This window comes from Halichoeres trimaculatus, unplaced genomic scaffold (assembly GCF_033239565.1).
Source record: "Halichoeres trimaculatus isolate MK-OKI-2021-1 unplaced genomic scaffold, fHalTri1.1 fHalTri1_scaffold_1, whole genome shotgun sequence".
NCBI classification, from domain to species: Eukaryota; Metazoa; Chordata; class Actinopteri; order Labriformes; family Labridae; genus Halichoeres; species Halichoeres trimaculatus.
In genome coordinates this window covers 31910612-31926397 of record NW_027437179.1, presented here as the reverse complement: position 1 = coordinate 31926397, position 15786 = coordinate 31910612, and the positions used below count along the sequence as shown (strand labels likewise).

At 40.6% G+C, this 15786-nt stretch overlaps 1 protein-coding gene across 2 annotated transcripts in view; it reads right to left on the bottom strand.

Moving 5' to 3' along the window:
* The window catches only part of tox2 (TOX high mobility group box family member 2), a 122984-nt gene that overhangs the window by 72569 nt on the left and 34629 nt on the right, over positions 1-15786 (bottom strand). For both annotated transcript variants that reach the window (XM_074681062.1, XM_074681071.1), the window contains exon 2: positions 8975-9067. In XM_074681062.1, the coding sequence (XP_074537163.1) occupies positions 8975-9067 (93 nt within the window). The remainder of the gene's footprint in view (positions 1-8974; positions 9068-15786) is intronic.

The window sequence follows — 15786 nt, the reverse complement described above, 5'->3', positions numbered from 1 at the left end:
TTATTTGTGCCGGCGCTGACACTTGTGCCCTTCTCTTTTCAACTCAACTGTCTCTTGATTCATTCTGCAGCTGTAGAGCAATAACTCTGAACAGCTGTATAAGAACAGCTTTCCTGAGAAAACCAACCAGGAGAGCACAAGTACAGTCATTTGAAAACACACAATGTAGCACCACATGGAGAGAAAAAAAAGCTTCTTTCTGTATTTGGGACTGAACCTTGTACTTAAATCTAAATGCAGCATGCAGCATGGTCTACGTCTGTCAATGGGGCTCAGAATAATTCACTGCTCTTTCATTCACTGCCATGCTGACTCCACATCCAGCCTCTGCCACGAGCATCCAGGCAGAATTTTTTATTACCAATCTAATTGCACATTCCACCCTGACAAGAGCTCATTAAACCTTAATTATACACATGTTGTTTTCTACAAACATCTCCATTTGGGTCTCTCTGCCTTGTAATTGTTCAGCAGGGACAACCAGTTGAGATTTCGCAGATTGAGAGAGTGAATAAGAGAGAGCGCGAAAAGAAGGGGGGGTTTACCAGAGAGAAAGAGGGAGAGGAGTGTCTGGAAGTAGGTCATGCCTCTCCATAAACAAGGCATGGTTTCTAAAATAATATACCCATCCAGTGGAAGTAATGCTAAACAACTGAGCGAATGTGGAGCTCATGTAATATTTACAGAGCACTAATACATAGATGGCAGGTCTTTTTCTCAGCAACCACCACCAACACCCTTCTCTCCCAAAGCCAGAGGTTTCTCTTTTTTCATCTGTTTTCTTTTTTCTTCCTTTTGCCATTTGAATTTCAGAGAAAGCCAACTACACTGATATATCTGGCAGGGAGGGGGGATTTGAGGGGTGTTAAGATGTCGAGTTCTCCTCTCTTTCTTTCTTTCCCCCCTTCCCTCCTGCCTCCTCTATCTCTCCCTTTCCTCTTCCTCTCCATTGTTCTCTCCTCTCTGGCTTTGGCTGTGATGTTTTTTCACACATTTGTTACATTTTAGCGAGGGGGGAAAGTGGGCCTTAATCCAGACTCTTTGAGGCATGGGCGATGATATTACTGTGGAGAATCGGCCTTTAAAGACTTCTTTAAACTCCAGCTGGTGCTGTAAGGTCACCGAGCACTTGTTCAGCATTGGGCCCAGTGTGATGCTCCTGGGGCTCAGGACTAACTGGCTGTGTCGACTCCAGGTCGGGCCTTCTGGGCTTTGACCGAGTCTGACCGAGCTACAGTGAGAGGGAACGATAGCCCTGTGTAACATGTCTGAGCATCCTGTGAGGAAAACATTCACGGCTGTTTATACATTTGATATGGAGGATGGTAGAATAGCTGAATACACACATAGTATATGGTAGATGGTCTATAACATATTAGTCCCCATTCAAGTTCTACAGAAACCTGAGACGACTGCAAGGAGATCCACACTTTATTACAAAGTGGAATCTCTGCTTCTCATTTTTATTCTAAAAGTTGGTTTAATATTATTTACTTTTACCCCTTTGTTACACAGATTTGTTCAATTCCAGGAGTCCGATGAACAAAGTCAGTTTCAGTATTTTCCAACATTTTGGCCCAAACCTTAAACAAAAGATCCATTACATCATGGATGTACATGTGAGTCGCAGCTCTCCATGACAGGGCAAATGTTTGCTGTAATGCTTGAACATTAAGCACAATTCAATCAGGGATCAATGTCAAAGGATGAAAAGCAGAAAAATAAACAGAGCACAGAGCAGGGAATAGATGAGAAATATAAACACAATGAATATATGACATGCAAGTTATGTCAGTATCTGTATCCTGAGCTGTTTGATACAACGCCAATCAAAGGTTGGTTTCACTTCAATCTATAACTGATTTTTCATCTGCTGATCAAACCGATTAATGCGTGTTATGTTTGTGACACCCCAATTTTAGATTCTACTGACAGTCTGTGGTGGCATAAAATGAGACGTCTATCACAGACCGTCCCGTGTCACCACCACTTAGCACCCAAAAAAGCATCAAGTGTCCACACTGTGCCTCTCACAGTCATCACATGGGACCTTCTCGGCCTGTCACTGTTGACACTCACTGTATGCATCGCTGGTATTCACCCAGCAGCACAAAATAAATAGCCTGCCATCAGATCACTCCAGCTCTGCAATATTACAATTATCTTGGCAGAGATTTTCTTTTTTTTTCTCTCCTCTTACAGAAGGCATTTGTTTTGTGTCTCTGTTTTGTTTGTTGATTCAGATGGTTAGTTAAAATATTCCATTCTTAGCACAATTACAGTGAAACATCACTCAGAGCTCGCCAACATCAAACAGGCTCACTGTACAGTGGGATGTGAGCCATGTCAAGATAAACAAACATGACACATTAAACTGGAAAATGAGTCACTCGTATTAAAGCACCAAAATAAATCTGGAAAACACTAATTATAACAACCTGCTCCTGATCCTGACTGATTCACCCCTCTTCTATGGCTGGGTACATATGCATGTACAGTATTGTGTGTGTGTTACTGTGTGTGTGTGTCTGTCACATTTTTCTCCTGCTGCCGCCTTAATAGGCAGTCTCTTAGATATTCGCTACAGAATTGCACTCATACAATATTAATATCACACCAAAATATGGAAGCAGGAGCCCCCACTCCATCTTTCACTCCCTACATAATTGACTATGCAAGGCTCCAAATCAGCCTGGAAAGAAAGAGAGATAGAGAGAGATAGAGAGATGTATAAAACAGTGTTTGCAGAAAGAGAGAGGGAGAGAGGGCTACTGATGAAACGATCCTGTCATCTTTGCACTATAGCACATTCTAAACCTTCACCCTATGTATCACTGTCAAGCCAGTGGAGCTAACACAACAACAACAATAATGACAACGACAACAATGGCTCAAACTGACTCCCTGCAAAGACAACACTCACGTTCATTTAACCAGTGCTAAAGAAAAGTCTCAAATCCAGCTGCTCCAGAGTCATAGAGTATCACCTCAGAAGATTTAAATGCTATGAATTTACTAAACAGATTTATTGTTTTGATTATAGGTTATTAAAATGTGCCTATATGTTTATTTATTTCACTATAAGGTTTTTATTGCCTCTGCCAAGGAGGTTCTGTATTTGGGATAGTTTGTCAACATAACTCAAAAAATAATGAACGGACTTTCATGAATCGGATCGCCGTCTGAATCCAGGATTTTTTCTTTAAGGATTCTTTATCGTTGTAAGATAGGGCAGCTTTCACCATATGTCTGTATAACTCTACAATAAATGCTCAGATTGCTTTGCAAAAGACTACAAGTCAAGGTCACTATAATTTCTGACATATGTAAAAGTATGATCCAGATCTTGCCAATATACTAAGATTCGGAATATGAAATATGGACTGGGTCATCATAACTTTCAACACTGTCCGGTAACAAATTATCAAACAAACCTGCAACTAACACCAAATTGTAGCAGTCCGCTAAAAGGGAGTATAACATTAAAGTAGGACTAAAGTGTTGTGTGACAATCACAATATGCTTGGCGGAGGTCTGGGCTCTCTGAGTGCTTTTCTCGTTTTGGTTTTCTTATTGCACAAAAAGAATCATGAGTTCATTAGTCTAGCTTAGCTTAGCTTAGCATACCAACACATTGAAGGTAGTGAGGCATTTCTTCAAACCCTCTCTAATGCACTCTTTTTGTTCACCTTTACCATGTTGTTTTTTTAATATTTAAAGCTCCCTTTGGTTTTGTACTGGTTTTGGCGCCCCCTTGTGGCCAACACATTGTCTCCACTTTATTTGCTTCAATCTCATTCTGCTTTGAAACAGACAAACAAGCTACTTACTGTGAATCTAAACAAAGACTGCTTCTGCTATTTTTTCCCTATCATTGACACCTACCCTGCGACAGTTTTTATTAGCTTTAAACATGACCCTATCATTAGCCCTTCTTATGTCTTATTCAGAGTTTTTAGATGTACATTTTTTATTTTTTAGTACCATTTTTAATATTGCGTTTGTATTATCTATATGATTTGGTAAACTTTAAACTTTACCTACATTTATTTTAATGTCTTACACTTACAACTCTCAACTTTGATTTATTTAAATTTCTTTGACCTAGGCAATTATGTTATGAGGCTAACGATATAGAAAAAAGTCATTCTTGTCTCTGATCGTCCTGTTTGCTTCTGGAGGGGTCATAGAATGCTCCAGTATCATTTTCAATCTGTTTGCTAACTAGCTAAAAGCTCACAGGAGCTTTAATACTCATGCAACAACATTGTAAATAGACTTACTGTCATATGCTGTAACTTTAACTCTGAAAAATAGCAAGGTGTAATTACTTTTCAAAGTTTTTATGTTGTATATCTCAAATTTCAGTTCATTTAGAACTTATAAATTAAACATGTTTAAGGATTAGGCATTGTTATTTCTATATTGTGTTTTTTTTGTTTTTGTTTTTTTAGCTTTCTGCTGTTCCATGCTAGCTTTTTCTTCCCTTATTTCCCCACACAGTTTATGGTAATGCCCCAAAGACATTACAAATCTCTGTGATATGTGACAGGTTTATTTCTAATTTCAAGAGGACTTCATCAAAAACAAAAATGCACTGGAATAAAAGCAGTATTTTGCATTTTATAGCAGAGATTTCTTTCAAAAAGTTGCTATACTACAACAAAGCTCCCCCCTCAGAAGCTGGCAGGATCACTGCAGAGCGCTGGGGTCACGCCCTCTGCTCTGAGCATTTTTAAAAAATGAACTGTAGGCATTTAGAGCCATAATTGATGTTGAAAGAAAGAAAAGGAAAAGGTTGCGGGGGCAGAGCCAGTGGTTGTAGGGGGGGTGGGGGGGGGGGCAGTGCACCTTGACAGGAAACACAGAGGTGAAGAGCAGGAGTTGGAGGGTAGTCTGACAGAGAGAAAAGAAGTGGTAGTGGTGAGGAGGAGGAGGAGGGGTGACTGCGGAAGTGCCAAGCCCACTTTTAACTGAACTGGAGGTGGTGAGGTGGTGAGGTGGTGAGGTGGTGTTAGGGTGATGCAAAGGGGGGCAGACAGAGATAGAGATCAGGGGGGAGAATAAAAGGAGTGTGCAGCAAGGGAAGGAAGGGGGGAGGAAGGAGAGGATGGGTAAGAAGAGCTTGGGGGTGAGAATGGGGGAGGAAGAGGAAGGGGGAGGAGGGGCAGGGACCTGGTGCACCTTGACACTTGCTCTCACCGCAGCACCTGATAAGTGCAATGGAAAAACGTCTGGTTTCCTCCTGCATGTTAAGTGGTTTATATTCTCCTCCTCTCCACGCAGCCTGTAGCTACAGTCTGCTACTGTACTGACACTACAGCACGGTGACACAGAAGGAAATGACACAAAAACAAAGGGTGTGAGAGAAAAAATAGCACATGTTGTCTCCTTTTCTATTGTGTCTGTGTTATTTGTTAATATGAATACCAATCAGTGCCTTGCTGAGATGTAATCTACTGTATACGCTTGTGCTAAATAAAACCCCCGACTTTATTGTGCTGTAGCTTTGTTTGCTTTCAATAGATGGGTGCAGTGACCTCATAGATTCTATCGCTTTGAAATGCACATTCATGTGTCTGGATATCTTTAAAATACAATAAGTAATATGATTAATAAAGGATTCAGGTTGAAGGTTGGTGAATTTTTTTTAACTGTTTCTCCTTTCTTCCAATTACAGCCAGTTCAAGCTTTGTTGAACTCATCACTACAAAATAAATGCATCTACTTCAAACAAATCCAAGTACCGTCTTTTAAAAAACAAAACAGTTCAAGAACTTTGAATTATCTCTTTCTTTGTGAATGTTAATAAAGACAAGGTAAGCGTACAATCACCCCACCATCACACTGAGGTAGCAAGTTGGTGCAGTTTTAACCTGAGATAGTACAAAATATCACACTATGTGAATTTTGACAGCTTCATTCTTTCGTGTGCCAACACCTCGCTGCACAAGACAAACTGAGTTTTTTTTCCTCTTTTGTCTTTCGCTTAAGTAAGTCTTATTCTAATGAAGTTGTTGTTGTAGTTGTGTTTCACCATGCTTGTTAAGCACGTGACCACAAACTTTGCAGGTCTTCTTCTATACTGTGAAATGACAGGTGTCAAAGAGTATAACAGGGAGTTATTACCACTTACTGTGTAGGAGTCACCAGTTGAGAATCACTACTTAAGAAAAGTACAACCATTATTTTTTATGCTTCTGGTCTAAGCTGGGCTATTAACCTCTGTTTCATTAAGTGTTTGATTCTTTTTTTCTAGTTATTTTTGGGGGCTTTAAAGCTTTTAATCAGAGGACAGGACGGTGAGTGGGGAGCGAGATGCAGGAAAGAGGCTATAGGCTGGATTTGAACCCGAGCTCAAAGACTCACCTCATGGGGCTTGACCTGAACCACTAGGCCATATCTACACTTCGGCTCTTCTCTTGTGAAGGGGAGGTTGATTAGGGATGGAACGGTTTCTGAAAAAATCAGAACATTTCAGTTTTCCCTACTCAGTTCGGGCGCGTGGGCTTTGTTTGGGTTGTGTTTTTCTTTTTTCTTCATTTTACTATTCACTTTGGAGCGAGTATGTAGCACTTTAAATTCAGTGAGAGCTCTGATGATAGCCGTAAGAAAGTGGAGGATAAAACCACGACTGAGTGTTGCTAACCAAGAGACTTTGTCTCTACATTTAATGACTTTTCAGACCCTTTTGGTGAGTTTTTTTTAAGGACAACAACTCTTTCAACTTTTCTGGAGTCTAGGGAATCTGAGGTTAAAGCGTGTTATGATCTCCTAAATGGTCAGCCTGTGCAACACGTAGCCTCTCCCCATCCAAAACACAGAGACAGTCCCTCCTCACTCACAGCAGATGAAATCACGCAAGTACACATCTTATTATGGTCACTTCTGCCAGATAAAGGAGGCTGGTTGGCATCATCAAAAAAAAAAAAACAAAACAAGAATTGACAGGTGACTTAGTGACTTCTGGGACAGCCAATAGTAACTTTCCTTACTGAGGAGCTGGCATGTTGAAACTAGCAATGTTTTTCTCAGCTTTAATGATGTTTCAAATGGGAAACAGCCTCATTCTTTCAGGTTTTTCGTGACTATACATGACATAATTGATCAAAAATAAACTGTTAATAGTGGACTATTAGGGTGTATGGTAATCTGGGGTGTTAAAAACAACAATGTACACCAAACCGAACTGAACAGAAAACCATGATCACAAAACCGAACCATGGATTTTGTGAACCGCTCCATCCCTTTTATTGATACATTGACTTTATTTGGATGAATTATTTGCAAAGCCATCATAAATGACATCAACTTTTGATCATCTGACAGTACTCCTGTCTATGGAATATAAACACTAATCATGAGTTAGAGATGCGGTCTTACAACTGTCATTGCACAAAAAGGTCTCTGTGGTTTAGAAATATTCCCTCTTTTTCCTTTAATGTTTATCCATCATTTTTAACATCTGCATTTTATCAACCCCTCCTGCTCAGAGATTTAGAGGCAGACTTTAATTTGCTCAACAGAAGATCAGATGAAAGTGGATATATATCTTTACTACCTCATGCATGTGCTGACAAGAAACTCATCCCCGTGATTTGTAAGTAGGTCTCTCCACAGAAGCAGCATTAACAATATTCACTTTAGATAACGTATGATTCCAGGCCCTCGGAGAGGATGGGTTTCTTAGAAATGCTTTGTTAGCACTCTCTCCCCTTGATAAATGATTGAGGACATGTGGCCTGAGACATCAATACAATCTTTGTTGTAATTAAAAAAAGGTGCGCACCAACAATATTACACTGCTTTTGCTTTGTCTGTCCTTCTCCCTCACCCTCTAACTCTGTTTCTCTGCGTGTGTGTCTGTGCCTCACTCACCCACTCTTCCTCTCATTGAGCCCCGAAGCAGAGAGGAGATAATTCAAAAAGCACTTGCATAGAGTGAGACATGAAAAAGAGAGACATGAAATTAAATTCTCTCTTTTCGCTCCATTGTTCTTGATTTTTTTTGTCCTTTGTTACATAAATGCAAGACACACTAGATCCTAATTATGATTTCCTTCAACTATAAGATGTATTTTATTAAAAGAAATGAAAGAAAGGTGTCCCAAACAGAGCACACTTACTGTTTTAGCACTTTGTTAAAGTTATGCAAATGCTGCATCACAAACCTCCAACGGTCTTTTTCCTTTTTTGAGCATCCTCATGAACAATTATATGATAAAAAGCAGAACATAAGACTTTGATGTCCTTATGACAAAAAGAATTTTAAAATGAAAGGAAAAATACAAGAATCCTTTACTTTGAACACTTTATCAACATTTTCCATTCCTTTCTTAACCCAAAATAGGTCAGGAGCCTCGAACACAGTGAGCCACTATGTGCCGTTGTTCTGTGTGAACACAAATACAAGCATGAGACGGTTGCTCGGCCTATCAGCTGCGGCAAAAAGAGAAGCTAGCAGGCAGATACCACACAAACCACCAAGTCAGATGGGTGCTTTATTTGGAGTCCTGTGGTGGCTCATGGTGGTTTGAGGAACAGGGACTGAGAAGGTTTATTAGAATGAGCGTGTGAAGAGTCCTCGAGCTGTAGGTTGCAGGATGCTTTCTGGGGTTAAAGGATGAAGAAGTAAGTTCTGGTAGCTGAGAGGCAACTTGTTTTCTGGCCATGGTTCAAGTCTAAGGGTCAGTGATTATCTTACACAGCTGTTTCTCTGCAAAATGTTATACGATCATACACTTCACCCTGCTGTATACTCGAGGGGCATTTGCTTCCTCGACCCATAAAACGCTGCAGATGTCTGCACTGTTTCTGAACCATCATTCCTACCCTGTGTTTGGACAGTCCTGTCATGCACACGGTGGGGGAGGTCTCGTCAGTCTTTCTGACTGTAAATCTGCACATTTGGAAGTACACGCATGTATGGAGGGCATTAAAAAAGGGGTGGATAAGAGAAGGGGGGGGTTCTTACCCCAGAGGAGGGCAGTCTCTTGCCGTCAGGGTTTGGGCGCATGGGCAGGGAGCTGTAGAGTCTCACACCTCGATCTGGAGCACCGTATCTGCTCTGGAAGGTAAAGAAGAGAGATTTCAAGTTCAGAACAATGAGGTATGGATAAAGCAGTGTCATGAAATCAGTTATACAAGATGGTTTGAACCAGATTTACCAAACAAGACTTTTGTGTTGCCTTAACCATTCCTCAACAGTTCTTCAACCAGCTACAACACAACAAATACAACAACAGGTCTGAGGAGGGGAGAGCACACCACCACATCTCTTTCATGTGGATAGATGAACAGCTGGAAATCTGTGTCAGTGTCTGTTTTTCTTTTAGCGTTTTCATGTAAATGTTGCGATCATTCATACTGTACTTGTGTTTCTATTATAAACTCCTACATTTCTCCCCGGTTAATCTACACATTGTCTGCCATGTTAAATCCCATCACCTCATGCTGATGTACCACGCATAATAACTGGATAAGGCCAGCTCGTAGCGGCACTAATGGAGCTAAGCTGTTGTGTTTGGTCGCACTGCACTCCGCTCCGCTCTGCTGTACTCTGACTGAGAAACTCCATCTTTCTTTATGTTGCACAGCTAATAATTAGAGTGTAGTGGGTTTCTGGGTTGCCAGCTCCTCCCTGTACTTCTCCTCCATGTGGGTTTCCAGCTATGTAACACAACCTGGAGTAGCGGCAGTGGCGAAACCCTCAGTAGTTGGGAAGCTAATTATTCGCAACAAGTGGTCCCTGCCAGGAACGACAGTGCGGCTCAGTGGGGTTCACACCGTGGCCCACAGTCACAGCAGGGGGTTCATCCCAGGATCCACTTTCTCTATCTCACTCCTCGCCTTTTATCTCTCCGCTCACTTCACCCTCAGCTATACACAACTTAGAGTGATTCCTTGATATTCTGCTGTTCTCCCTCTAAAACATGTGGTCAACACTTCTTGTAGTCATAACTTTCTGTTGTTTTAATGGATGGAATGAGCTTTTTCTTTCAGGTGTTGGAGAGTCTGTTTGGGCTTTTCTTCATCACCTGCTGTTTAAGAAACAATGCAGCTTGCTCACACATTGGCAGAACTTTGGCTGCTGCTTTCCCAATTTGTTTCACCACACCTGATGTCTTTAATCTCCTAATGAGGACATAATAAAGAACTTAAAGGGGCAAAAAAAAAACACAGAGCAGGAATCTAGAGCAAATCAGACATCTCTTTCTCACACTTGTGCTCTAATTTCTTCTCCTCTTCTTTTTATGACCATTTACTCTGAGCAAATTTACTACCTACATTTTTAAGAAGCACATTTTAATACAGTCACAGCTGGTCCACTTAGAAGTTTGATTTAATGAAACAGGGGGAAGATTTTGGGACATAAAAACTTGTTTTAACTTTTCCCAGTTTGAAATACATACAATCCCATTTATCCATCCAACCACTAATCTATCCTGGATGTAGCTAGATGCCCTGTGTCTTATATTAATTAGATAAAATAGTGTACAACTGTTCTTTTGTTACATTATTTCAATCATATCAGTCCCTCTTTTGGTCCTGCTTTTGGTCTAGAGTTTACTGTTTTGCATCCACTGAGACATGAAGTATTTGACTAAATCTAACATTAAAGTGAGGAAACACCCCTGACCTGACCTGACCAAACTGGCCCTGCCTCTTGTTTCTGGTCAGTCACATGGTCCAGACAAACACACATCCACAGCACCCTCGAGTATACCAGACCTCTACTTTTACAACTGAACTACCATAAACGCACCTTTGCAGATTGTGTTTATGAGCCTAAGAGCACAGTGATAACCACGCACTGAAACTCACCAGCATGCATGCTAAAAGCTTACGTAAAAGCATGCATAAAACTTTTTTAGGAAATAACAAGCTCAAAGAGCATGATTTATACCCCATCAGCATCTGCTCTCTATGCAGAGCAGTGTACAGTGTGTACTAACACATCTAATGGTGTAGGCCTATCACAGACTGTATATACAGTGCAGGCTTTCCCCTGAGGCATGAGAGAGTCAGAGAGAGAAGGAGAGGGAGGTTCTTGCTGTGTAAGGTTTTGATTTCCTGTGCTCATTATGAAAGGTGAAAACAGATGAGTAGACAGCAGTGGCCATCTTGTCGATATGGTTCGTATAATGATGACACAGCGTTATTAAAGAGAACTCTTATTTACAACTTTTCCTCAATGCTGCACCATTCTGAAAGCACAGACTCTAACTCAAACATACAACCCCTTTGTGTAAGTTTTTCAACGTGGGTGTAAAACTTTAGTTAGTGTGTTACTTTCTTTACTTACTGAATTTCATGAGAGAATACGCATGCTTACACTGCATTGATGTTTTTCTTTTGTTTTAGGGGAAATGTTTGGCTTTATTTGATAGGGAAGCAGGGGAGCGACAGGAAATGTGAGAAGCAGAGAGCAGGGGAAGACATGCAGGTAATGGTCAAGGCCAGGAGTCATACCAGTAACTGCTGGGACAAAGCTACAGCCTCTGTATACGAGACACACTTAAAGTGATACTCCGGGATGGAACAAGTTGGGTCCTATCACAAGGTTTAGGACAGAAATTACCCCTCCAGCAGTGATTTTGTGCAGCAGAAGCCCAGGGCGCACGCACCAAACACCCCCTCCCTGCTCCTCTGCCGGTTTCCTCTGCACTCAGACGGGGCCTTATTTTACTTGACCAAAAACACAAATAAACGGACTCCCACTGAAAAAATCTGATATCGGTCTGCATTTACGCTTTATTTACAGAATTTTCAGCGCGTTACTTTCATACAAAAACACCGCTATATAAGGCTCTAGTTCTCATCCTGTCGTAAAACGGCACTTCCTCCGCTGCAGAGCCACAGCTGGCTACGAGGCGCTCGCCGCTTAGTGTATCAGTCCGCGCGCGGCGTGCCAGATATAAACAAACGCAGGTAGTCTGCCATGACGAAGAGACACGATGAGCCTCAAGAGGACACTCAAGAAAAAGCAAATTTTAGCACTTCTGCATTGTCTCATATTCTTAGACCGGAGGTTGCCGCTTGGTGATGTGTAACCTAGACCTAACTTGACCAAAATGAAAACAACAAACAAAAAAAATTTAACCAATGTTCAAGTTCAGGAGAGGAAAAACACACTGATAAAGAATATTAATAGCAAGACAATCTCCTGATTTTCACAGTACATTCTTCTAAGCATTTTTTTCTTTTTGAATTGAGTTTGACATGTGAGAGATTCAAGCTGAAGAGACTCTAAAACATGGTGTAAAGTTGAGTTCTCGCTGCATACTACTTAAAATTGTCACACTATGACACATGACTATCAGAATCTGTCCTCTTACACTTCCCTTTGATGGTATGAGATCTCTCACTTGAATTAAAAGTGCTGGTGCTTTTGTTACCTCTGACTGTCTCAGAGAGACGTCTATCCACAGATCTGTCATAAAATCACAGGTTTCTGGTTCATAATCAGCAGGAAGCTCCTGTATGTTATCTCTCATAAACTCTCAATCAGACATTTCTTCCTTTCTCCCTCACAGAGCTGCTACTGTACACTAACCACATCGCTCATTGGAGACTTTTTTTCTTCCGTAGCTTGTTAGGTAGCTTGCCAGCATCGTGGCTAAATGAAAGCCTCGCAGCGTAGCAGCTTTAGCCAGCGGAGGAGCCACAGTAAGTGAATGTTTGATATTTCTCCAGTGTGCCAGGCTAATCTGGCCCTGTGGCATGCCATTACGGGGCTAATAACAGCTGTCTGCGGCCTGGAGGGGACACAAGCAGTCCTGGCCGCGCTAACTGGCCCTGACAGACTCATTAGGAGTGCTGGCACCCAGAACGGCAACAGCCAAACTCCTCACATTTCCTCGCTGGCTCACAAACGGTTTTGCAAGTGCAAGTAGCATTGTTCTCTACACTTGTTCTCTGACACCTTTCTTTTGTTTTCAAGCCCTCACTTCAGACGCTCTCACCTCCTGTCACCCTTCTTTCACTTTCTGGCTGGCTTTTTTGGATTCTGTGATATTTCCACCAAAAACAGATGCTGCCAGCCGTTTACCATCTCAGCTCAACACCTTTTTTTCAATTCAGCACACCCACACTCTTATTCTGACCAGAAAAGAGCAGAAGGCAGAGTTCACTTGTTTGCTCACGCTACTCTCTGAGGAAAATAAAGGTAAAAAAACAGAATTCATGAATAAATAATTTTATAACTCACTCTAAGTTTCTGACTAACTTTCTGTGTGCAGCCACAGGAAGATGCAGCACGGCACCGTGCAGGAAGAGGCTGGTATCCTCTCTGAACTCTGTTTCAGTTACAGTGGCTGGGGCCGATGTTTGAGGACAGAGAGGGACTTCCCCAGGCAGACAGCAAAAGCAAACATTGTGCTGTCGCTTGGCAGGGTCGAGCCAATCGGTACGAGCTGAGCAGACAATAAACACAGAGAGCCAATGACGGCCGTCTGGATGGAGAAACATTAACAATAGAGGGGAGGAGGAGAAGGGGGGCTGTGATCTGCTTCTCGCACGACCCCTGACATGTGATCAACTTTTATGCTCGGGTACAAATTTGCAAAATCATCATGACAGTTCATCAGGCAGAATGTGTCAGACAAATATTTCCTCTCAGACAAATTTAATCAACTCTGATGAACTTCTAAACCAGCTGGATGGAGAGTGTGTCGGGGTTTGCTCATGTACAAAGTATGTCAATGTTTGACAACTACTTCCCACTTCTGCAACACTTCTTTCATGACTCATACTACTTTGTTTCTGCACTTCTTGTCCTGTCTGTTTATGATGCTGGGTTGATTTGTTGCTGTCACTTTAATCAGGTTTATCATTCATTTTTACTGCAGAAAGGGTTTTGGCCAGAGTACCTCATTCTTTGTTTGTAACATCTGCATGTAGGTTAAATACTTCTGTAACTCATTCATTTAGATCATATTGCAGCTGTGTGTTTGACAAATTAAAGATAGGGTATTTTCCCTGACAGGTGGGCATGTTTGGAAAGATGCTTAAGGCCTGCCTCAACCCTAACTCTTTAGTTTCTAGTTTAAACCAGAAGGTAGCTGGAGTGAACATTTCCAAAATGGTGACTGTTTTGAACATGGCATTTCACAACTTTGAGATCTCCTGTAAAATTATCTATGAACATTGTGAAAAAAATGAATTGAATGAAAAAGCCAAATTGTATTGGTGCTGGTTCACATTATATAAAGAAATGAAGACTTCAAGGCAAACTGATACAATATCAAGAACAATACAAATACATTGGTATCAACCAAGCAGCAAACTCCACTGTAGAACAATTAACCTCTTCCTGCCTGAATTAGTTTACAATTATATGTGTTTTTGCATTTTTACAGATGGTCAACTGAGCAAAGATGGAAAATTGAAACATAATGCATTTGATATGATCGTTGTTATATGTAGAATATGAATCAACAGGCGTAAGTGAGATACAAAGGTCATCTCAGCTGCATCAAGACCTGGTAGGTATGTCTCAGTTTCATGATAACTATCACAAGCAAGCAATGCAGGTGGAATAAAACAGTAGCTCCTAAAAGTATAATGAAAAGGGTTTTTTTAACAAACAAGGAAAAAAAAGTCAAAATTCATGCATAATACCACAATAAATGAAGTAATTTTTAAACTTGATGTCATTTTACTATGGTGATGATACAATTACAAAATAGACCGCTTTGTATAAACACCTCTTAAATTGGAATATTAGTGAAAATGGGAGATGCTTCAATAATGTACTGCCCTTTGAACACCAATAGTTTTCAAGTTGCTGCTCTGACACCTGTGTTTAAGTTTTTGTCCTAACAGTAGAGATAAATGTGTTTACAGCCTGGAATAAAACAAAAATTAGTGCCGACATGTCATATGAAGGTGAAGACGTTGGCATAACAATGGGCATGGTGACTTGACTGGTGAGTGTTGTAGCTGTTGGTTGTAAAAAGGAAACAAAAAAAAGCAGCCAGCCTCACTTTCACCTCTTTGCCCACATGTCTATGCAGATCAAAAGCTAGTTTGACTTAGAGTTTCAAATATAGCAACAGAAACCATTTTGTTTTTTAGAAACCAACGCCACACACACTTCATTCATGTTTAACAAAGTTTTTGGTTCTGACATGTTGGTACCCCATCTGACTGGCCATTTTTCAGCAATCCAGCCACTTTAGTTGAAGCCTTTGTATTTAGTGTAGTTTGAGACTATTATCTGATTATGGTTAAATGGTAAATATGTGTACTTGGAGTTATTTATTTGACATAATGTCAGTTTATGTTGTGTTTTAAGCTAAAATAGAAGCTTTGAGGACAACAAGGAGTCCGATAAACTGATATTACGTTTACCATAAATTTATGTTATCATGTAGACATTCAAATTTGTCTCATTTTAACTATATATGCTTTTTGCTTATATATTACAAAATATTTATCATATATGGGCTATCTTCTTTAATAAAGTAGTAAAAGATAACAGTTCAACAGTAAAATAGCCAAACTCAGACTGAGCCTCATCACATAATGTTAGATCGTATTGTGTTTTATGCGAACACAAAAACATTAAAGCAGGAGAATAAGAAAAAATATATTGTTTTCCAGATTTTTATTATTCCCAATAACAAATAAAATCTGTTATCCACAGAGTTCTATTATCTAATAAAAGTAAATCATCTTTATTTTTCCCTGCCTCAGCAGCCTTAAGCGTAGTAGGCACTGCAATACATCTACTCATTAGATATCAGTGCTGGTTTTTTACAGGCAGGCTGGGGGTATGGAGGG